A 24114-nucleotide genomic window follows, 5' to 3' on the forward strand; every position below is an offset into this window, starting at 1 on the left:
AACATGCCACTAACATGGAGCCATCTTCTCAATTACCTGTTTTGCTGTTCTATTGCCTAGTTCATCTGCTATCTTCTGCCACCGGCGAGATTCTACTTCTTCAGGGGGGTATTTTAGGAGTAGCTGTTCAAGCTTTTTCTAAGCCAAACCCAAGACCAAATTTAAGAAAGTTTAATACAGAGTTTCTGAATAAATACATCCACATTTCATTTTAGATTATAATACTCCTTCCCCAACTTTGGGGGTAGGTCACTACAAATCCTAAAGGTAGGAAAACTTTCTAGTAAGGAATTTAAGACTTCACAGGGAAAATGAGACTAGGAAATAAACCTATGAAAGATCATAAAGATTTTCTATTCACTACAGTAAAAAGAAGAAAGATAAAAAATATTAACAAATTCATATTTTACACATCTTAGTGATTTCCACTGATGATTTTTCTTGCTAGACTGTTTAGGCTGACCCATAGAGATTCAACAAAATGTGTAAATTCATTGGATTTAGACAGAATACTAAAAGATTTTTACTCTTCTGTGTGGTCTTCCATTAAAATGTGAGTTTTAATATTCTGACCTATCTCCTAAATTCTCCCACAGTCCTAAAGATGCAGAATAATCTGAATGCATTAGGTTTCCTAAAGCTTTTTTATAAACTGCTCAACTCCTTATCACTGTGCAGTGAGTCTTCATAAGAAACAAAAATGTGTGTCAAACCTTAGCACAAGCAAACCTAGCTGTAAGACACAATGTAACACAACGCTCTGACCAGGCTTTGTCAACTCCCTGCTACAACAAAAACAAGGATTCACTGTGAGGCACAGCTTTACTTGGCCCCAGGTTTTTCTCTCCCCCAAGGCTGCATTAAAAACTTTATTCCATCCATTTCACTGCCTTTTTCAATCCTCCTCCCAAAACCCAGGTTCCTTCTTGAAAATCATCAATAAACAAGAATTCATATAATCTCAAAATCCAAAATTCTGGACGTGTACAAAAAGGTATAAAGAAATAAATTAAAATAGTTTAAATCCATGATTAAGAGGTATTATATACGAAATATACATGATTCATAATACTGACCCTTTTTTTTAACCTACACAATTTGGAAATATCTATTACCTGTTCTTCAACAGTCCACAGTTGGTTAAATGTTTCAGGTTTGGTATCATCACACAGGCGTCCTCTTATCATCTGTATATAAAATATGGCTTTTGTCAAAAAGGAAATAAAGACTATCCTTTCATATAGCCAAATAACACATAAGTTGTGGGATTTGTTATTAATTTCAGATTTTTTAGTAAATTATTTTTTAGTATATACATAGATTTTTACTGTTTATATTTTCACATCCCTTTATTTCATTTAGTTTTATACTCCTAGCAATCCTGTGATACAGATGACAGCAACTTCATTTTAAAGAAAAAGAAATGCTACTTTTCCATTCTGAACCTACACGTTTACTGAAGTTCATCTAACTAACAGTAGCAAAGCCAAGACTCAAATACTAGTTACATTCCACTATACACAAAGAGCTCTTATTTTTAGCATAAATATACTATGTGTCAGGCACTGTACTAGGCATTTACATGCACTAATCATTTAATTCTCACAACTCTACAACACAGATAATATTAATCACATTTTATAGAAGGGGAAACTGCAGCTTTAATATAAATGCCATCTGAAGTTCCACAGTCAATAAGTAGTAGAGTTAGGATTCCAACCCAGGTTTCTCTTAACTTTAAAGTCCATGTCCTCACTATGTTCAGTGAATGACTGCTTGAATTTTAAGAATACAAACCAGAAAAATGTTAAAATGTTTTGTCTACAATTCAAATTTTCCTATTCCAATACCTGGTATTGCTTACCTGAGGACGACTGTTTGAGCTTTCTGGACCATCACTCAAAGGCAACATAGAATATGAATGGGATTCTCCATCCTTCTTAGGATCTAAAGGACTTTTTGGTCTAGCAGGTAAACCTACTAAAAAGAAGACCATGTACAGAATTATTAAAGCAAGATTTTGCCAGATATTTCTACACTTAACTGCTTACCATGTAATTTCTTACCTTTATCGAAAACTAGCTTAACTCTCCTAGTATGTCTTTTACGATTTTTAAATTCTCTTTCAAAGTTCCCAAGGCTATTGGTATATTGGTCCCACACAATCTCAGGCAACTGAACAACTCTCTGTGGATATGGAAGCCCTATATCAGCCTGGAAATGAATAAATAAATAAATAAATAAATAAATAAAGTGAATATCTAAACTTAATTCAAGAAATTATCAACTACAGCCAAACTTTAACATGACTACAAATCCAAATAACCAATAACTAGGCATTTCTATTCATTCTTTGAATCCAATAGCCAATAAAGTTAAGATAATACAGGTCAAACATTAAATCTAAAGATAACAGTAAGTAAAGAATGAATTTAATTAAACCTAAGCACTATTTTTAGATAGAGCCCTAACACTGAACTATATAGACATACTGTACTTTACCACTACCACAATTTAAACATAAACAGAAAAGTTTTTATCTCTAAGAACAGCATATGAAATGTGTTTGATTGAAAAAGATGATACTCAACACACAGAATCCATTTTAAATGCACCCCCATGTTCATGACTTATCCATAAAACAATTATCTTCATAATATGCAACTCTTACAACAATGTACAAAAAGTTATGACATCGACAACCAAAACGATACCTTTAATTTACCTGGAATTCAGTTACTTTACCAACTATCTTTTAAGAAGCCATTAGTTGTCACAATTACTTAAACCAGGTCACTATGATCACTATCTTTTGATGGGGATTTGGGTTACACAGGTATGTTTGTCAGAACTCATAGAAGAGTACAATTGAGATTTGTGAATTTCACCTTTTAAAAAGTTTTTAAAAATAATTTTAGTTAACAATGTACATTCTGAAGTTTTGGTGTGAAATGTGCATGTCTGCAACTCTGAAACGCATCAAATGCATTCTATCATAAAATAAGACAGAATGATGGATTTGAAGGATTGATAGATATATGATAAAGCAAATATAGTAAAATGTTAATTTTAGAATCTAAGTGGTACATAGGTGTGTGTAAACTATACAATAACTTCCAACTTTCTGTGTACTTACCACTTTTTACAATAAAACATCGAGAAAAAATCATCATAAATTATGAAACTGACAAGCAAAATTCACTTTGTGAGGCAGAATTCTTAACTTTTATTTTGTTTATGACATACTACATTATCATCATCATAATACTACATGTGAGTCTAAGGTTCAAATTTTGCAAAATTAGAGTAGAATGTCTTCTAAAATAATTGGTAATATCAAAGAAAGCTAACACATCATAAATGTTCCCCCTGTGTTCTATATACCAATATATACTGTAAGTTTCTTTGATTTAAATTACGAGTTTTAGATATCCACTAAAACAAACAACACATCAACACCTTAATTATTATGGTAACCCAAAAAACATAGACAAATTAAGTACAGTCCCCAATTTAGGATTTTTCAACTTTACAATTGTACAGAACAGATATTCACTCAATAGAAATCATGCTTTGAATTTTGATTTTTGATCTTTTCCTGGATTAGTGGTATATAATATAATACTGTCTCATGACGCTGAGTAGAGCAGTGAGCTGTAGCTCCCAGCCAGCCACATGGTCATGATACAATTTCAGCCATTCTGTTTTTCACCTTCAGTACAGCATTCAATAAATTACAGGAGCTATTCAACACTTTTTTGCCCAACTGTAGGCTAATATAACTGAGCACATTTAAGGTAGGCTAGACTAAGCTATGATGTTCAGTAGGTGAGTTATATTAAGGACATTTTCTACTTAATTTGCCTATATTTTCAACTTATGATGGATTTATTAGGAGACAACCCCCATCTTAAGGAAGAGCTGTATACATGAGTAAACACAGAAAAACAGAAGAATCAAACACCTAATTTAAATCCAGTAAAAAAACTTTTAAGAAACGTATCTTTCATGATTACTTATCTGGATTTAATATACATTTTATAAAAAATTCTTAAGATGATATATATTTTATCTCTGTTTCTGAGATAAAGTGAAAATAAATTCAGTTCTAAACTAAACCTGGAAATGGAGAACCACCAAGTAACCAACTGCATATAAATTTAGTAAATGTGCCTAACTGCATCTTTTTGCCCACCCACGAACATGAACAAAATGAGATTAAGGTTAATACATTTTTTATTAATATTTACTTTTCTAATACCATCCATTTTTGTTGAATCTGCTGTAAGCAATGTATCTCTTTGCACCAACAAATTTTTTGATAACAGCAATGCAGAATCAATAAACACCTAAGTGGGCTCACTGTAACAGAGGGTACAACAGAGTTCTAAAAACTTCAGAAGTCTTAACAAATCAATACAAAGATTCTACATCCATTATGATATTCAATATTCTGAAAAAGCAGAGAGCAAGGAATGTTTGCCAAGTAAATAACAGAGTTTCAAAGATTTAAAAAATAAACTGATGCATCTAAGTGAAATAAATCCCAGGACTGGTCTCAACATCTGGTAGACTCATTAAAAACTGGTAACAATAACTATACTGAAGTTGTCATATAAGACTACATTTTTGTTTTTTAAGGTGAAGAAAAGGACAGTTTTTCATAGTTTCTCAGTTTTAATCTTTTTATACAATGCTGATTAATATTATGCCTGTGAAATTTTTAAACAGTGGGTCCCTAATTCAAGACATACTATGGCATAAATGCACATCTAGATTACATTTCATATACCAAGAAAGTTAAAAAACTTCAATCACTTTCAAGTGATTACCCATTAAATATGCAAGTTCTGTGTAAGGAAAACTGTAAAAATTACATCTCAAAATTAAGTAAGATGTATACTTTTTCCTCATGGACCTGGCAACCATACCATAAAGATATTTTAAAATATTTTTGTTTTTATCATGTTTCCTCATTATGTTTAGAGTTATAAAAGTAACTCAAAACTAAAGCAATTAATAAATTCTCAAGTATTTTTTCTTTTAGTTTTACTAATTCTTAAGTCCTGAAAGCAAGCAGAAAACTCATATGGAGAACATAATAGGCAAAAAATGTAAAAATAGCCAGGGCATAAAGGACATCAAGTTCCTACACAAATAACCAAGTAAAGCTCCCAGTGATTTCCATTGGGGTATATTTTATTTTGTCATACCTGGGGGGTGAAGGAAGGCAGTATCTGGCCTTTAGTAGTACAGTTAATTACAGAAGGGAAAAAATTTAAACATTTAAATAAGCATATTCCCATATAAAAATAAACCAAGTTATTACCAAATATATCTCAGTAAGCCTTAAACAGTGCTCAATATATACCTTCTTCTGGAGTTTTTCCACAAACCCGATGGGATTTTTTAGTGCTTCTCTCTGGTGTCTGCCTAAATTTTCAAGGTCCTGGACTGCTTGAGAACGCTGAGCCTCAAGTACAGCAATCGTCTGCAACAGTCTCTGATAACTACAGAGACAAAGAAAAATACCTCACTAAAATTTTGTAGTAACAACAATAAATAAAAACTGAGTTCAAGCCATGATCTACTATTAAATCACAGTCTTTTTAAAGTTACCTGAAAGAGTTTAGTAAAACATATTACTGGGAATAAATGAGGTCTTCCTGAGTTATGAAATACCTAGTCAGAAAATAACAGTTAGACAAAGCAAAGCCTTATTCCCCCATCTTACAGAAAATAAGAAAACATCTTGAGTTTCCAAAAGAGTTATTAAGAAACTGCTAAATAAAAAGAAATTAATTCATACTGAGGGGCAATTGCCAGATTCAGCCCTTTTGTTGTACTCCATTGGATTAAGAAATCTAAGGTACATTCTCTTGCCCAGAGTTACATGAAACTGTCACATAATTCAGACATGATCTTAGGTGGCATGATTCCCATTTGCTCTTTCTATTATACCTCCATTCTAAAGGAAGACTACTTTCCTGTCAATTCTTAAGTATTGAATATTTTTAAAGAAGAAAGACTTTAAAGATATTTTTTACTTCCTTGCCTACAAAGGTCCTTTTAGCACAGCTAACATATAATTTTATCCACACAATCTACTATTAGCCATTATCCTGAAATTTCACTATGGTACATAGATGCTAATTCTCCATCTCTCTCTCCTTCAGTTCAAACTGTCCTGCCTCTCTGACTAATGTCTAAGTTCACATACATATACACATGTAAACACGTTAACCCAAAAGCTGAGTGCTCAAATACTTGAAGCAAAAGGAATCGAGAATGTACCTTTCCAAGTTCAGTTCAAAATAACTGATTAAGTCCTTAGAGTATTAGTAAAACAAAGTTTTTCTTTATGGATTCAAATAAATTTCATTCTGTTTCCCACTAGATTGTCAACTCCATAATGGCAAACACATCTGAGAAGTTTAGTTTTGTTTACCCAGTGAGCAGCACACTTCCTAGCATAGAGATGCCCAATAAATATTTTTTCAATGAACAAATGAAAGGACTGGTGGTCTGTGCCATCAAAAAGTATACTGCATCTTTTTACGGAAGCAACCTAAGTGTCCATCAATAGATAAATGGATAAAGAAGATGTCGTACATATATACAATGGAATATTATTCAGCCATAAAAAGAAAAGAAATCCTGCCATTTGCAACAGCATGGATGGATCTAGAGGGTATTATGTTCAGTGAAATAAGCTAGGCGGAGAAAGACAAATACCATATGACTTCACTTATTTGTGGAGTATAAAAACAAGCAAAACAGAAGGAACAAAACAGCAGTAGACCCACAGACACTGAGAAATGACTAGTGGCTACCAAGGGGGAGAGGTTAGGGAGGAGGTTAAGGGGCACAATAATTTGCAATCACAATATAAGCTGGTCACAGGGACGGTAGTACAGCACGGAGAATATAGTCACTGATTCTGTAACATCTGTGTTGACAGACAGTAACTGCACTAGAGGAGGAGAGGATTTAATAATATGGGTAACTGCTGAATTACTGTGTTGTACCTTTGAAACCAATGTGTATATCAGTGATACCTCAATTTTAAAAAATACTGTAAAAAAAAGGATATTGAATCTTTTAAGTTAAGAATTCAGCAAACTAGCAGAAATTTGAAAGGTAAAACAATACAATTTTAATGTTCACAGCCATGGCATTATTGCAACATGACATTTTCTATCAGAACACTTTCTCAGACCCCTGTTTAACACATATCTTCTTATTCTCCAGTCCTTATAAACTAATCTCTGATAAAATGTCTATAATAATTAAGGTAAAAACTGCTAACACTGAAGGGTAAGACTCTTCTCAAGCTACAGATACTTCATTTAAAAGTTAGAACTGAGTTGAAAAGCAAGGACTGTACGCTAAGTCATTCCCGGATAAGTTTCAGAGGTTAGTCTAAACACTTTCATTAAGCCTCCGCTTCCTTTGAGATGTATGAAGTTTATAAACCTTGACTGTGTTGCTGTTTCTATCAGGTAGGCTCACCGAGACTCAATCTTAGGGTGATGGTAGTGAGCTGAGTACTGGAATCTATCCTCTACAATACTCTTAACTGCCATACTTCACCTCCAGAACTGCTACCCAATGAGCTGAATAACCTAAGACTTGTTATGGTGGTTCTATAATATCGACCAACCCCTGTTTTAAACAGGAGTTGTACACTTCTACATCAATGCAAAAATGATTGTGAGTCTATTAAACTGCTGAAAGCACAGTAACAGTTAATAAGGAGCAAGTAAAAGTAGTTATGGAAAAAGAGAAAGAGGCTGAAAAAAGTGCCATAGTTACTGACACTGGGGAGAAAGGCCTCTATTTGAAGCCAATCAACTTTTACTGCATATAAGCTATTCTACAATAATTGTGACTTTAAAGAAATAATTCCAACTGAGATCACACAGGAAGTATAACTCTTCAACCCCTATTTGCTTCTCTTTAATGAAGATAAAATGACTATCAGCTTGAAAGGCTTAGGATAAACTTTGGTAAAGACAAAGTCCAGAAATAAGTGAAAAGACTGTAAGAAAACAGTGAATTCAAATCTTCTAGCCCAGCTAATGTGAATTACTTCCTAGAGTACTCAGATTTTACTAGTAAGATTACCATATATATCTCTATGCAGAAATGGAAGGAATCCTAAGAAACTGGGGTGACATCTTAAAAAAAAAAAAATGACACAGACAAATCTATTTTCAACCCCACGCATTCACCCACTTACCTCCAAAAGCAAACTACTGAAAACTGCTCCAGGTAACAATCAAGGCAAGATTCATTTGATCATTAATTGAGTAATTATTTACTAAAAGAAGCACTATCCTAAAAACTGTAGTAATTATCAAGGCAAATCAGGCACTGAGCTTAGGTGTAATAGTGGAGCTACAATTACACCAGAGATGGAGAAAATGAATTGGATGTGAGTGAATGGCACAGGCTTTAGCCACATTGTTAGAGCTGGAGGATGGGCATGAGAGGGTCCACCATACTAATGTGTCTACTTTTCTGTATGTTTGAAAATCTCCACAATGAATTAAAAAGAAAACTCCAACTTCAGTCCAAATTAATGGGGGAGGACCACTGTACTCCTCCTGGGCTGGTCGGATCACATCTGCTACTGTATTCAGCTCTGCCTGAGAGAGACAAACAGGTTTATGAAGAGACAAAATGGAAGAGAAACTATGTAATAAGAACAATAACATCTAACATTTACTGAATATATACCATATGCCAGACGTTGTACTTTAAGTGTAACCCAGTACTCACAAATAAATTTATAAGCTAGGTACCAGTATCCTTATTTTAGAGATAAGGAAACCAAAGCATAGATTAAGTAACTTTGCCAAGACCATAAAAGCCATTTATTGTGGAGATGTGATATGAAGAATTATTAAAAACTCTGAAAATATTTAGCCAAGAAATGAAAACCTCCAACAGAATATTTCACTCTTTATTTAACATGCAGCTATGTGGAAAAGGAAATAAACTTGTTTTATAGAGTATAAAGGGTCAAACCAGAATCAAACTATGATAAAGGCACAATATGAAGAAAAACCTTGTCTCAGTTAAAACTAATAAAAGGTGGCAGGACAGCACCCAATCACCATAGATTTCATACAGATATTTAAGAAATGTAGCAAGCACTAAAAATTCTCAACTCTTTAATTCTAGTAAAACATGTTGATATCACTTTTACTGCTCACTGAACCAAGAGAATAGAATGATTTAAAAATGTATATCCTTTGCATGGAAGCAAGTATAGTTATAGCTTTCCTACAAGGACAACTTTGTATTAAATCAAAATTATTTGTTATCTGTTTCTAAGCTGAATCCAATGCTAAGAATGTTAAGCTTACCTACGGAAAAGAGTTGTTAATTTTATTTTGTTTCATGTCTTCAGCTTTTTTATTATGGAACTGTATTTGGTGAAAATATACTCTTCAAGTCTATAAGTTATTTTTACTACCTTTCATTATCTAAGTTCTCTTGAATTTTTTGTTCACTTGGTGATTACAAAACCATTTATATGAAAGAGTATACAGGTAAAAATCCCGATGTCTGAGAGAGAATACCAAGGAATCAGCAAGAAGTTTAGTTTTATTGTCTAATTTCTAGGCAGTAGAGGGAGGCAATAGAAGGAGAGACATAAACTCTGTATTGAAAATAATTTAAAATGCTCAATTAAAAGCTAATAAAGAAAAAAACATGTACTTGTTTATTTTAAAATCATGGAAGAACCATTAAGTTATAAAAATACTAAGACTTTTTATTAACAAGCTAAAATCTAAGTGAAGGCATAAATTGGGAGTCAAGTGGAACACAAAACTGCTTTTTCCTTGAAGGCAGGTACTGAACCATGCAAGATTGAGCTCAATTTTCTGTACTTCACTTGGCCAGAGAACAGACTGCCTACTTTGGTGGCTTTGTCTCCTAACAGGAAACCCTCTCCCATCAAACTGGGACCCCACTCTTCATTACCATCCCAAAACAGAGTTGCACTGGGACTAAGGCAAAAAGCAGGTAAACATTTCAACCAAAAAAAATATTACCACAAGACAGTTCTTGTACATGTCTGCTGCCACAAATAATATTACGTGGGCAGCCTACCATGAAACTGAAGCTATGACTACAGTTCAAAGCAATGGTTCTGGACTGGTACACATTCCTTTCTCCCACCAAGATATCCACAGAAGCAAAATGCAATTTTCTCTGGAGGGATACATCTTTCATCCTAGGCCTCAAAGATAACCCATAAATAATTTTCCAAAGAAAGTGAACAGCTCTCACTTTGAAATTACCAAGCATACAAGAAAAGACACAAAGTATAAGAATAAAAGACAAGCTTGAAAACAGCTACAGGAAAAAAACTGAGTATGTAGCTTTGAAAGGAAAGCAAATTCAAATATTTAAACTATAATTAAAACTAAAAGCTCAATGTGGACAAATTTGTACTTTTAAGAAAATATAAACTAAGCAAATTCAGAATAATCCTTCATTGAAGACAAACTGGGAAAAAATTTTCAAAGCTCTCAAAAGTATTAAAAAGCTAACAGAATCATGAGATATAACCAGGTCAGGATCCACAAGATGAAAACCAGAAAGTTAAAACCTATTTTGGGGCACTTTTGCCCTAGAGCAATTTACTGATCCAGCAGAGGAGACTGAAGAGCTGAATAGTGCTTTTGAAAGCTTAAAATGGTAAAAAAGCAAAGTTGGAGTCTAGGGCCTACCAAAGGTAGAGGTTTTGGGAAACCAATCTGTGCTTTGGCCTGGGATTCTGAAGGGCTATGCCCTAGGAATAAGGGAGAACCAGAAGTAAACAGCCCTATCAGAGTGGACTAGAATATCTCAGTTTGTAACTAACTAGTAAGGCTGAAGATGCACATACAGCAAGACCTGGACTTTCCGTATGTAGGTATGTAACCTCAAGAAACTCTTGAATATACACAGTAGCACATATTTACGACAGTTTTATTCAGGACACCAAACTAGGAACAATCCAGATGCCCATCTAAGCAGAATGGATAAACTGTGGTACAGGTAAATAATGGAATACTATACAACAATGAAAACAAACTATCAATTTACATCAACACAGATGTTGTTTGTATTGATTGTCACAACACAGATATTGTCACAAACACAATGTATCACAAAAGAGTACTGCAGTATGGTTCAAAAACTAAACTTTATTTGTTTAGAGATACACACATAGGTGGTAAAACCTTTTAAAACAGCAAAGACTGATTTTCACACAATCGAGATACTGGTTATCTACAAGAAAAGGGAAGGATATAACTGAGGAACTAGGTACAGGGGACTTCCAGAGTGCTATCAGTTTTGTATTTCTTAACCTGGATTGTGGTTAAACAATTATAGGCTGCTTGATTTCATATTTACACCTGTATATAAATTATTTCATTACTCTTATATGCATGAAATAAGACTGCATAATTTTTTTTTAAAGGGAAAGTTTTGTAGGAAAAAATGTTACAGAGAGATCACTTCTACTCTTTTAGAACTTTTGAGTTTCACACAGAAGTCCTGGTTCAAGTCCTAGTTCTATCAGCAGCTAACTATGGGACCTTATTCAAGTCATTAAACCATTACCTGCCTAAGCTACAGAATGAGAAGAACAGATCAGGTAAGTATTTCAAAAGCTTTTTCAGTGACACATTCTAGGATTTTAAGATATTTGTTCTACTCCGGTCACTCATTACTACAGATTATTCCTGAGTTAACAATGGACTCAGTTTATACTGTATACATAAATATAACATTAAGTCACTGTTTTCTTCATAAAGAATCATATCAGAGACCTGGGTTTATCAGCTCTGCCCAGAGCAGGAAGTATGTCAAGTAACTGCTCTCAGAGAGTAAAGTATTTAAAAAGATCTATGGGATAAATTTCTCGTTCTTCACATTGTCTACTCATGATACATTAATGGCTTTTCTCACAGAAGTTAATTCCAAAAAGAAATTACCTGGAATATAATGTCAGTGGTCTATGAAGGGACTGGCTATTCCCCAGATCACTGAATAGTATACTTACTAAAGGCAGGAATTTTTAGGTACACCTATTTCCCTAGTTCTTAAAATGTGTGTCTTATCTCATTTATTATGTTGTGCAATCCTTGAGAGGAAAGCCATCTTTTCCTTCTTTAATACTGTCTCATAGCATATTAATGTTGAAGAGACACAGAAAGTGCTCACAAAGATGAAAACAAACAAAAACTACAAAAGAAAACATGATTGGAATAGTTATTTGGATGGATGACTATGCAGTGGTTAAGCAACTGTATACAGAGCCTTAATCCTTTTCAACACCTAAGACTTAGATGGATCTGAAAGGCAAAGTTGGAGTCTAGGGCCTACCAAAGGTAGAGGTTACCACTTACCAAATGGATGACATGAAACTGAGATAGCAAATACTATAGATGAAAAAAATCAGGATTAAAAAATAACAAGCAAGCTAGAACACTAGACAAGATGAAATTTAACCACATAAACAAAAAACCTAAATTGAACTACAAAACAAACTACAAAACAATCAGACAAGAATAGGATGGGCATGAACTTGCCTTAATAGGGACAAAACATTGTGAACCTCAGTTATGAGGTTCAAGTGTGAACTGACTGCTCAAAAACACACAGTATTAGCTCAATCTTTTATGAACCCATTCAGACACTTACCAAGCACTAGATCAATGTACAGAGCACTACATCACCCATTCTGAAGGATATGAGTATAATCGACATGTTTATATTGCAGCCCTACATGTTGATCATCACAATTTTGTTAAGAGGGTATTAATGTGCATATAAATAGTTGCTTACTTAGATACTAGGGAAAAAAGGTTATAAAGTTCCTAGTCAATTCCTAAAATTTACAATAATTATAATGATTCATGTACTGTAAGAGAAAAACACATGTAGCAAAATTTGACTAACAATGATAAACACGTTATTATCAAAGTGATCGTCCCTGGGAGACTTAAACAGTATTTCATATAAGAAGAACCAAGTTGAACTGTGAAAACCATGTGTGATATTTCCACATCAAAATATCACAAAAGGAAAAGCAAAAAGAGGTTAAGATATGTCAGGTAGAACAAACAGTGCAAGGAAAAGCACAGAGGCAGGTTAAGTATGATACAAGTTGAAAGAATAGTGATAGTATGAAGAAAGTATAGCCTGAGGGCAAGTTGAGAGCACAAAGTAAGTCCTTAAATGACTTAAAAAGAGCTGTAGATCTAAAGGGACCAAGAGATACAGGCTCTCATCCCTTCTGACAGTTGTGGTCAAGATCATCAAACTGATTAGACTATCAGGCCTTCAGTTTCCTCCTCTGCAAAGTAACAGTCTCTAAAAACCACTTTCCATTTGCAGAATCCCCAGGAAGTACTGAGCATCTATATATATTTTTTAATTCCACAGATTATTCAGAAACATGTCCTGCATGAAGCACCACACTACTGGAAAACGGAAAAACTGCAAGTTTTGAACAAAAATGATATAAGAAAATATTTGCATTTGGAAGACTAATATGATGGCAATGTATATGATAAACTTGAAAGAGATGAAAATGGCAATAAATGGAAACCACATAGAAGGCTATGTACATGATGTATAAGATTACATTCTGAACATCGTATTTAACACTGAAATGTACCCAGAAGTTGTTAAACAGCTAGGGTTCTGAAAAACAGAAAAGTTAAAGGAACATAGCTGCCAGAAGAGATCATACTAAAACTTTTCAAGATACGAGAGCCTGCTATGTAGAAAGGGAATAGACATAGTCAAAGTCACCCCGAAGTCAAACTCACATTAAGTATAAGTTCTAGGGAAAAATCTGAGGCTCAGTACAAGGAAAGATTTCAGAAAGGAGTATGTTCCCTGTCACTAGATAAGTTTGAATAGATACTGAATGACCACCATCAAAGGATGCTGTAGATGCGTTTTATGGGGTGGAAGTTTGAACGAGCCTTACGTCAAGGTCATTCCAAGACCAAGATTCTAAGGATACTAGGAAAGAGCATTTAAAAATAAATTTCTTCAGCCTGAAAAGGCTACATATTAATGATTCCAATTGTATGGCATTTTATGAAAGATTAAAACTACAGAGATAGCAAAAAGATCAGTAGTTACCAGAAGCTGGGGGGAAAGGAGGAAGGTTGAATACAGAACGCAGTGTTTTTCTAGTACCAGTAAAATTATTTTTCTCTACTGTAATGTTGGATGCATGACATTATACATTTATCAAAACCCACAAAACTTTAAAGCATAAAGAATGAACCTTAATGTATGTGAATTTAAATTATTTAGAAGGTCAGGGGATCTTTAGAAGGAATGTAAACTGTGACACAAGGATCTAACTGTATTAGAAATGTGTGAAACCACCTCACTGAGGAAGGGAGGATAGGAAAAAGACCATGACCTAGGTAACTTTGGACATGAGCAGTATCTCTAGGATTAAAGGCAAAAGGAACTGTACATAAGGACTACATGCTTGTTGACACAGTTATTTCCAGTGGGGGTAACTATTAACAATTACAGTACTGCTATACATATATAATGGAATTAAACAACTGAATAAATAGGAAATGACTGGCCAAGTTTGTCAGTGCTTGAGTGGAAATTTACAAATAAGCAAAGGGAGGAGGCTAGAATGATCCATGCTGTAATATAATGGATTGGAGGTTGAGTCAAAATGTGAACTCATGTTTAGCTTGGTTTATATATGTAATATATATGATTACATAGAGAAATATTTGTAGATATAAATACTACATACAGGGCAGTATACACACATATATTTTTCTGCTTTATCAGCTGAAACAGCTACATAAAAGCAGCAACACCCCACATAACAATGAGCAAACTTAACACTCAAATCACTGGTTTCTAACACTGTTCTCCAATAAAAGGAACCAAGGTTCTGGGAGAGACAGCTGATTCTAGGTCTGGGGCAGGAAATACACAAGATGAATCTGGAGCATTCTAATGTGCCAGAAAGTAAAAAAGTGTTCAACACACACACACACCCCAAACTACACCACCTTAATGGGTCATAGGACCCAACATTTCCCAATGGCCAAATTGGAACAATTTGAGCAAAAAAAAAAAAGTACTAAATTAAACCCAAGATACAAAAATAAGTATGAGTCCATACTTATATAAATGATTGAAAGAAAGAAATAAAAGGGGAAAGAAAAGAAAGGATAGAAACAAACAAAGCCTCCCATGTAGAATTCCAAATAATTTATGTAGACACTCTGCCTTCAAGGAGGGAGAACATAACTCCTCACTCCTTAAGCGTGTGCTGTGCATAAGGACTTCCTTCCAAAGATACAGTATGGAAAGGGGGAGGAAAATAGACTAATACAGTGAAGAAACCTTACAAATACTAATTCAGCCAGGCATTCAAGTCAACATCAATAGTAATAAATCATATTAATAGTATATACTTTTGGTATGATGTGATAAAATAGCACTTTACTTCAGTGTTCTTCCTCCCAAAAACCTACAACCCCACTCTCATCATGAGGAAAACACCAGACAAATTACAATAGAGAGAAATCTGTAATACTGACCAGAACCCCTCAAAACTGTCCAGGTCATCAACAAGGAAAGTCTGAGAAATTGCCACAGCCAAGAGAAGCCTAAAGAGACATAAAAACTAAATGTCATGTGGTACCCTAGATGGGGCTGCAAAACAGAAAAAAGATATTAGGTAAAAACTAAAGAACTTCAAATAAAGTATAGAGTTTAGTTAATAATAATGTATTAGTATTGGTTAATTATAATAGATGTATCATACTAATGTAAGATTATTAATATTTAATGTCACTACTGTGCTGAAGCGCTAAATTTAGAAGACTAGAATGGTGTTTACTTGCTTAAGATGTATAAAGGTAGTAGGTATGGAGATCAGATTTATTTCACAAAGGCTCTAGCAATTATCACTCTTAAGCAGAACAGAGGCATCTAAAAAGGTGTTTGAGAGACTGATGTAGTAGCCTCTATAGTACCTGGTAAATGGACAAAAAAAAAAATGCTTCAAGGAGGGCCTACAAAGTCAACTTCTAATAAAACAACTAAGGTAAAAGACATTCCACTGGATTTCATACAAGGAGATCACCAGTAAGTCACTTCAATAGAGTGATGGAGGTAGAAGCCACACGTCAAAACTTTAGGAGTAAAAGATGAGGGAAGAAGAAATAGAAAGTAGAATCTATTCAAGAAATTGACCTGTGAGGAGAGAAGTAGGATAGTACTTAGAGAAGTACATGAGATATGAACAGATGGTTTTTAAACCAGGAAAGACATAAGCACGTTCAAATGCTGACATTTAAGAAAGGCTGATTCTGAAAAATCATTCCAGAGCAATAACAAACTGAGCCAAGGTCCCTAACAGGAAACAGGAAGTGATGGGACCCAATTCGCTGACAGAAGGCTTAGCTTCAAGCAGGAAAAAGGGACCCCTTCAGTCACTTTTCAAAATGTTTCATTTTCATCATCATCACCAGCATCATTTTGTACTGAAAATTTAGTACTTCTAAGATAGTGTGCTAAGCCCTTTGCAACCACCAGCAGCCCTATGCGTATGATTACTCTCTTTTTATAGATGAAGAAACAAGGAGGTTAAGTAACTTGCCCAAGATTTCAAGGGTGGATTTGAACCCAAATAAGCCTCTCTGATTCCCAAGAGCATAATCAATATGTTATACTCTTACTCAAAAACTATCTATTCTTTTCTGTATGTGTTTGCCAATTATCAGTCACCCATCTATTCTGTACCAATTAATGGAGAAGGAAAATAAAAGGAAAGGCATACACAAATACTCTGCAATCACATCTCAAGTGTTATGGAAAGTACCAGCTTCATAAACACCCTCAAGATCCCAAATAATTAACTGAGACTCTGCAGACATAAGAAAAAAGTCCATGGGGAAAGGAAGCAAAATACTTGGAAGAACTGAAAGCCAAGACTGTGTGACAAAAATACAAATGGGGTTGTGGTTTAAAATGTGTCTCCTTAAACTCCTTGGGAAAAGGAACCAAATCTTACTCATCTTTATGGTGTCTAAGACTATGCCAAAGTTTACAGTAAGCACTCAACAGATGTTTGTAGAACTGATTTAAGTCAGAGTAAAGCAACAGCAGCCCAGAGTACATGTTTATTGATAGATAAAATTAATTTTAAAGGATCTGTAGTACTGAAGCACCAGCTTTAAGTAAAGGTACCCTAGCGCTGAATACTTGGGATCCCTAAGTCACAGTCCCAGTGACCAACTAGGATTTCACTTACACTTAATAAGCCAAAATACAGGTCATACACAATCATTATTTTTTAGATTTACATCCATGATTAAAAAGATACTGTGATTTTTCACTCTATCTTAAAGGCAGTTTTAAATTAATTAGTTAAACCCAGACTCTGAACATAAATAAAAATTACTGTGTCTATAACAGTTACCAAAGGGAAAGGGACTGAGAAGGATGGGCGAGAAGGGAGGGATAAGAGCAGGGAAAAAGAAAGGGGGCATTATGATTAGCATGTGTAGTCAGGGGCAGGGGGCACGGGGAGGGCTGTACAACACAGAGAAGACGAGTAGGGATTCTGCAGCATCTTACTACACTGATGGACAGTGACTGTAATGGGGCTTGTGGGGGGGAATTGGTGAAGGGGGGAGCCTAGTAAACATAATGTTCTTCATGTAATTGTAGATTAATGATACCAAAAAAAAAATTACTATGTCTAGAAATGAAAAAACAGTAATTTCTCAAAATTACAACTGCTATTTCTTCAAGAGTCTGCCAATTCAAGTTTCTGTTAGGCTATTAAGACACTAGGAAAATCATATTTTTAAGAATAATACCTATTTCCAAATTATCACAAAATCTATGTGGGTTTGCATTTTTATTACAGTCTAAGATGGTACTGTGTATTAGCTGAATTCCTCTAGAAAGCTGAAAGATTTCAAGTTTCTTAAAATCAAAGAAATGATGGAAGCTCTCCTGTGTCTCAAGGACCTATCTCTGCTTTGTCACATCTTTCTCCCAATACCACCTTCTTCCAAACAAAGTGAAAATGATAATTCCCTTTCATCCCATAAAACGTAGGGTCATGGGAATCTCTTAAAAGTGATAGAAAAAGTTTATAAAGACAAATTTTCTCAACGTGGTCTAAGGATCGCCAGCATCCATATTCCCTAGATGCATATGAAAAATCCAGGTACCTAGTTCCTGTCCCAAATATACTAAAACAATCTTTGAATGTAGGCCCAGGGATCTTCATATGTGCCAAACATATTTGAAACAAGACAAGGTAATTCTATATAAAGTTTATGAACCATTGTTTCAAAGAGCTTCTTCTAAAAAAAGGATTATATTTCAAATGTAGGATCTTATTATAAACACCCTAAAAACAAAAAATATACTAAGCACCAAAATCCTCTAAGTCACCCAAAATATGAAATATCAATGCAATTATGTAAGTACTTCCAGTTCCCCTCAAGTTGCAAAACATTCACAAAATAACTAAATAAAATGTAAACTACATAAGATTCTCAAAAAGAACCAGTTTACAGTCCTAGCCCCTTGCTAAATTTCACAAGTCAGAATACTAAGTCTACAATACATTTCAGAACACAAAAGGCTTTAAGGATCATTTTGAGACTAATAAAAAGTTAGTTACCAACAAAGTACCTGATATTGTATATTTTTTTCTCAAACTCATTTATGATGGATTAATTTAACCAAAATGGTAATTTATGAGATCTGAGGTTTTCATTTTTCAATACTAGATTCTGAACAAGGAGGGGAAAAACCCTGATAATCTTAGGAAACACTTTTTATTACCTGATTAATTATTTTTCCTAAGTGTTTATCATCATTTCAGACTGACCTTCAAGTGATGATGACACCTAACACTTTATATTTGTCTTTTTACAAAAGAAAACTTCCCAGAAAAAGAACTAAACCTGAGTCTTATACATCCAAAAATATAAATGACCTTGCAGTAATAATCTATTCATATATTCCCAGCAACTAGCTCTCTACTAGCATGAAGGCATTCAGTAGATACTTGCTGAATAAATAGCAGTAGACACAAATCTATCTCACAGATGGATTAAATTATTCAAAATTCTTAGAAGCTCTGTATTTCAAATGTTTTTTAAGTAATCAAACTATTTTGAGAATAAACTACTCTATATAATTAGCCTTTGATAAAGTTAAAAATAATCACTAACCAAAAAATTTAAGTTGCTGTTATGAAATATATTACTATTTGGCACATATGAAGATTTACATATATGAAGAGTGAAGGAAATTGTAGCTGATAATTTACAGACATTTATTACTCTCCAAAATATAAGACCAAATTAATAAAAATATTATGAAAGTTCAATGTATTTCTGTAAAACTACTTCTTACATATGCTATTTGGACTAATCCTTTAAAAATCTACGTTGCCTGACATCTAATGGATTATAAATAATTAAGAATCTCTTATCATGGTTGTAGACAATAGCTATGATTGATAAATGTCAGAAGATGTCTTATTAGATACCAAAATTAAAGATCAGTATTCACTTTTAAGGGTCAAAGAGAAAAAAGGAAAATACATATTCAAAGTTTAAAAGTTTTTCCCCTAAAAAAATTTATTTATAAAAAAGTTTTAATTGAAAAACCAATCTGAAATTTCCCTTCTTACTTCAAGTTGAATCATTAAAATCACAAACAGAAATTTAGTCCTAGCATTAAAAACTTGGGATGGGTTCTCAAACTGTTCTAGAAATAGCAATGGTTTCAAAATTTGGCTCAACAAAGGCGGAGCCAACATGGCGGCGTGAGTAGGACAGTGGGAATCTCCTCCCAAAAACATATATATTTTTGAAAATACAACAAATACAACTAATCCTAAAAGACAGACCAGAAGACACAGGACAATAGCCAGACTACATTCACACGTGCGAGAGCCCAGCGCCTGGTGAAAGGGATAAGATACAACCCCCGGCCCGGCGGGACCCAAGCACACCTCCCCCCAGCTCCCGGCGGGAGGGAGAGGGAGCCCAGGACTGCTAAACACCCAGCCCCAGCCACCCGCACCAGAGCGCAGACGCAGAGCATGCGTGGAGGGCTGGAAACTAGGGAAATAGGGCAGCAAGACCTCTGAGCGAGTGCCGAAGCTGATGCCCCTGTGACAAAGAAAAGCGAGTGCTTTTTGAAAGTCTTAAAGGGACAGGGACTTAATAGCTAGACAGAAACAACACAGGCCACAGCTCAGTGGCTGGAAATTACAGGGAAAACCGGGCGCACTATCCCCCTGGGCAACAGCTCTGGGACCTCTCATGGGCGCTGGGAAAGCAGAGAAACAGCCTAAAGCAAACCCCACTCACAAAAAGGGAGATTCAACCATATCGGCCCGGCAAGACACAAAGACCCAGCCTACACGCAATGACCCAACACAATCCACTAGGGGTTGCAGTTGTCCCAGTAAAGAAAGGCCAGCAGCAAGTGAAAAGTTTGGCCCTCCCGGATGACAGTCAATAACACCTGTCAACATGAAAAGGCAAAAAAATATTATCCAGACAAGACTAACCCAGACAACTGTGGCATATGCTACATCTTCCCCTCAGAAGTAACCTGGGGAGATAGATTTAACCAGTCTTCCTGAAAAAGAATTCAAAACAAAAGTCATAACCATGCTTATGGACTTGCAGAGAAATATGCAAGAACTAAGGAAGGAGAATACAGAAATAAAACAAGCTCTGGAAGAACTTCAAAACAGAAAGGACGAGATGCAAGAGACCATTAATGGAATAGAAAACAGAACAGAAACGCAGAGAAGCTGATACAGAGAGAGAGATAAAAGGATCTCCAGGAATGAAAGAATTTTAAGAGAGCTGAGTGACCAATCAAAACGGAACAATATCCACATTAAAAGGGTACCAGAAGAAGAAGAGAGAGAAAAAGGGATAGAAAGTGTCTTTGAAGAAATAATTGCCGAAAACTTCCCCAAACTAGGGTAAGAAATGGCGTCTCAGACCACAGAGGTACACAGAACTCCCATGACAAGGGATCCAAGGAGGGCAACACCAAGACACATAATAATTAAAATGGCAAAGATCAAAGACAAGACAAAGTATTAAAGGGAGCCAGAGAGAAAAAAAAGGTTACCTACAAAGGAAAACCCATCAGGCTATCATCAGACTTCTCAACAGAAACCCTACAGGCCAGAAGAGAATGGCATGATATACTTAATGCAATGAAACAGAAGGGCCTCGAACCAAGACTACTGTATCCAGCACAAATATCATTTAATATGCAGGAGGGATTGAACAATTCCCAGACAAGCAAAAGTTGAGGGAACTTGCCTCCCACAAACCACCTCTACAGGGCATCCTACAGGGACTGCTCTAGATGGGAGCACTCCTAAAGAGAGCACAGAACAAAACACCCAACATATGAAGAAGGGAGGAGGAGGAATACGAAGGGAGAGAAATAAAGAATCATCAGACCGCGTTTATAATAGCTCAACAAGTGAGTTAAGTTAGACAGTAAGATAGTAAAGAAGCTAACCCTGAACCTCTGGTAAGGACAAACTTAAAGCCTGCAATGGTAATAAGTTCATACCTTTCAATAATCACCCTAAATGTAAATGGACTGAATACACCAATCAAAAGACACAGAGTAATAGAATGGATAAAAAAGCAAAACCCATCCATATGCTGCTTACAAGAGACTCACCTCAAACCCAAAGACATGCACAGACTTAAAGTCAAGGGATGGAAAAAGATATTTCATGCAAACAACAGAGAGAAGAAAGCAGGTGTTGCAATTCTGGTATCACACAAAACAGACTTCAAAATAAAGAAAGTAACAAAACACAAAGAAGGACATTACATAATGATAAAGGGCTCAGTCTAACAAGAGGATATAACCATTATAAATATATATGCACCCAATACAGGAGGCCCAACATACCTGAAACAAATACTAACAGAACTAAAGGAGGAAATAGAATGCAATGCGTTCATTCTAGGAGACTTCAACACAACACTCACTCTAAAGGACAGATCCACCAGACAGAAAATAAGTAAGGACACAGTGGCACTGAACAACACACTAGAACAGATGGACCTAATAGACATCTACAGAACTCTACATCCAAAACCAACAGGATACACATTCTTCTCAAGTGCACATGGAACATTCTCCAGAATAGACCACATACTAGGCCACAAAAAGAGCCTCAGTAAATTCCAAAAGATTGAAATCCTACCAACCAATTTTTCAGAACACAAAGGCATAAAACTAGAAATAAACTGTACAAAGAAAGCAAAGAGGCTCACAAACACATGGAGGCTTAACAACACGCTCCTAAATAATCAATGGATCAATGACCAAATCAAAATGGAGATCCAGCAATATATGGAAAAAAATGACAACAACAACACTAAGCCCCAACTTCTGTGGGACACAGCAAAAGCAGTCTTAAGAGGAAAGTATATAGCAATCCAAGCATATTTAAAAAAGGAAGAATAATCCCAAATGAATGCTCTAATGTCACAATTATCGAAATTGGAAAAAGAACAGATGAGGCCTAAGGTCAGCAGAAGGAGGGACATAATAAAGATCAGAGAAGAAATAAATAAAATTGAGAAGAATAAAATAGCAAAAATCAATGAAACCAAGAGCTGGTTCTTTGAGAAAATAAACAAAATAGATAAGCCTCTAGCCAGACTTATTAAGAGGAAAAGAGAGTCAACACAAATCAACAGTATCAGAAACGAGAAAGGAAAAATCACGACGGACCCCACAGAAATACAAAGAATTATTAGAGAATACTATGAAAACCTATATGCTAACAAGCTGGGAAACCTAGGAGAAATGGACAACTTCCTAGAAAAATACAACCTTCTAAGACTGACCCAGAAAGAAACAGAAAATCTAAACAGACCAATTACCAGCAACGAAATTGAAGCGGTAATCAAAAAACTACCAAAGAACAAAACCCCCAGGCCAGATGGATTTACCTCGGAATTTTATCAGACATACAGGGAAGACATAATACCCATTCTCCTTAAAGTTTTCCAAAAAATAGGAGAGGAGGGGATACTGCCAAACTCATTCTATGAAGCTAACATCACCCTAATACCAAAAAAAGGCAAAGACAACACCAAAAAAGAAAACTACAGACCAATATCCCTGATGAACGTAGATGCAAAAATACTCAACAAAATATTAGCAAACCGAATTCAAAAATACATCAAAAGGATCGTACACCATGACCAAGTGGGATTCATCCCAGGGATGCAAGGATGGTACAACATTCGAAAGTCCATCAACATCATCCACCACATCAACAAAAAGAAAGACAAAAACCACATGATCATCTCCACAGATGCTGAAAAAGCATTTGACAAAGTCAAACATCCATTCATGATAAAAACTCTCAGCAAAATGGGAACAGAGGTCAAGTACCTCAACATAATAACGGCCATCTATGATAAAACCACAGCCAACATTATATTGAACAGCGAGAAGCTGAAAGCTTTTCCTCTGCGATCGGGAACAAGACAGGGATGCCCACTCTCCCCACTGTTATTTAACATAGTACTGGAGGTCCTAGCCATGGCAATCAGACAAAACAAAGAAATACAACGAATCCAGATTGGTAAAGAAGAAGTTAAACTGTCACTATTTGCAGATGACATGATACTGTACATAGAAAACCCTAAAGACTCCACCCCAAAACTACTAGAACTGATATCGGAATACAGCAAAGTTGCAGGACACAAAATCAACACACAGAAATCTGTGGCTTTCCTATACACTAACAATGAACCAACAGAAAGAGAAATCAGGAAAACAACTCCATTCACAATTGCATCAAAAAAAATAAAATACCTAGGAATAAACCTAACCAAAGAAGTGAAAGACTTATACTCTGAAAACTACAAGTCACTCTTAAGAGAAATTAAAGGGGACACTAACAGATGGAAACTCATCCCATGCTCGTGGCTAGGAAGAATTAATATCGTCAAAATGGCCATCCTGCCCAAAGCAATATACAGATTTAACGCA

At 35.1% G+C, this 24114-nt stretch overlaps 1 protein-coding gene across 13 annotated transcripts in view; it reads right to left on the bottom strand.

Annotated features, from left to right (window-relative positions):
• The window catches only part of ZZZ3 (zinc finger ZZ-type containing 3), a 140232-nt gene that overhangs the window by 16617 nt on the left and 99501 nt on the right, over positions 1 to 24114 (bottom strand). For 6 of the 13 annotated variants that reach the window (XM_057500342.1, XM_057500343.1, XM_036890326.2 and 3 more), the window contains 6 exons: positions 15612 to 15680; positions 5372 to 5510; positions 2067 to 2214; positions 1865 to 1980; positions 1116 to 1187; positions 37 to 138 (listed from right to left, as the gene is read on the bottom strand). In XM_057500342.1, the coding sequence (XP_057356325.1) occupies positions 37 to 138; positions 1116 to 1187; positions 1865 to 1980; positions 2067 to 2214; positions 5372 to 5510; positions 15612 to 15680 (646 nt within the window). The remainder of the gene's footprint in view (positions 1 to 36; positions 139 to 1115; positions 1188 to 1864; positions 1981 to 2066; positions 2215 to 5371; positions 5511 to 15611; positions 15681 to 24114) is intronic. The other 7 variants (XM_057500341.1, XM_036890330.2, XM_036890332.2 and 4 more) reach the window with 3 other exon arrangements.

Source organism: Manis pentadactyla, chromosome 4 (genome assembly GCF_030020395.1).
Source record: "Manis pentadactyla isolate mManPen7 chromosome 4, mManPen7.hap1, whole genome shotgun sequence".
Taxonomy (NCBI): Eukaryota; Metazoa; Chordata; class Mammalia; order Pholidota; family Manidae; genus Manis; species Manis pentadactyla.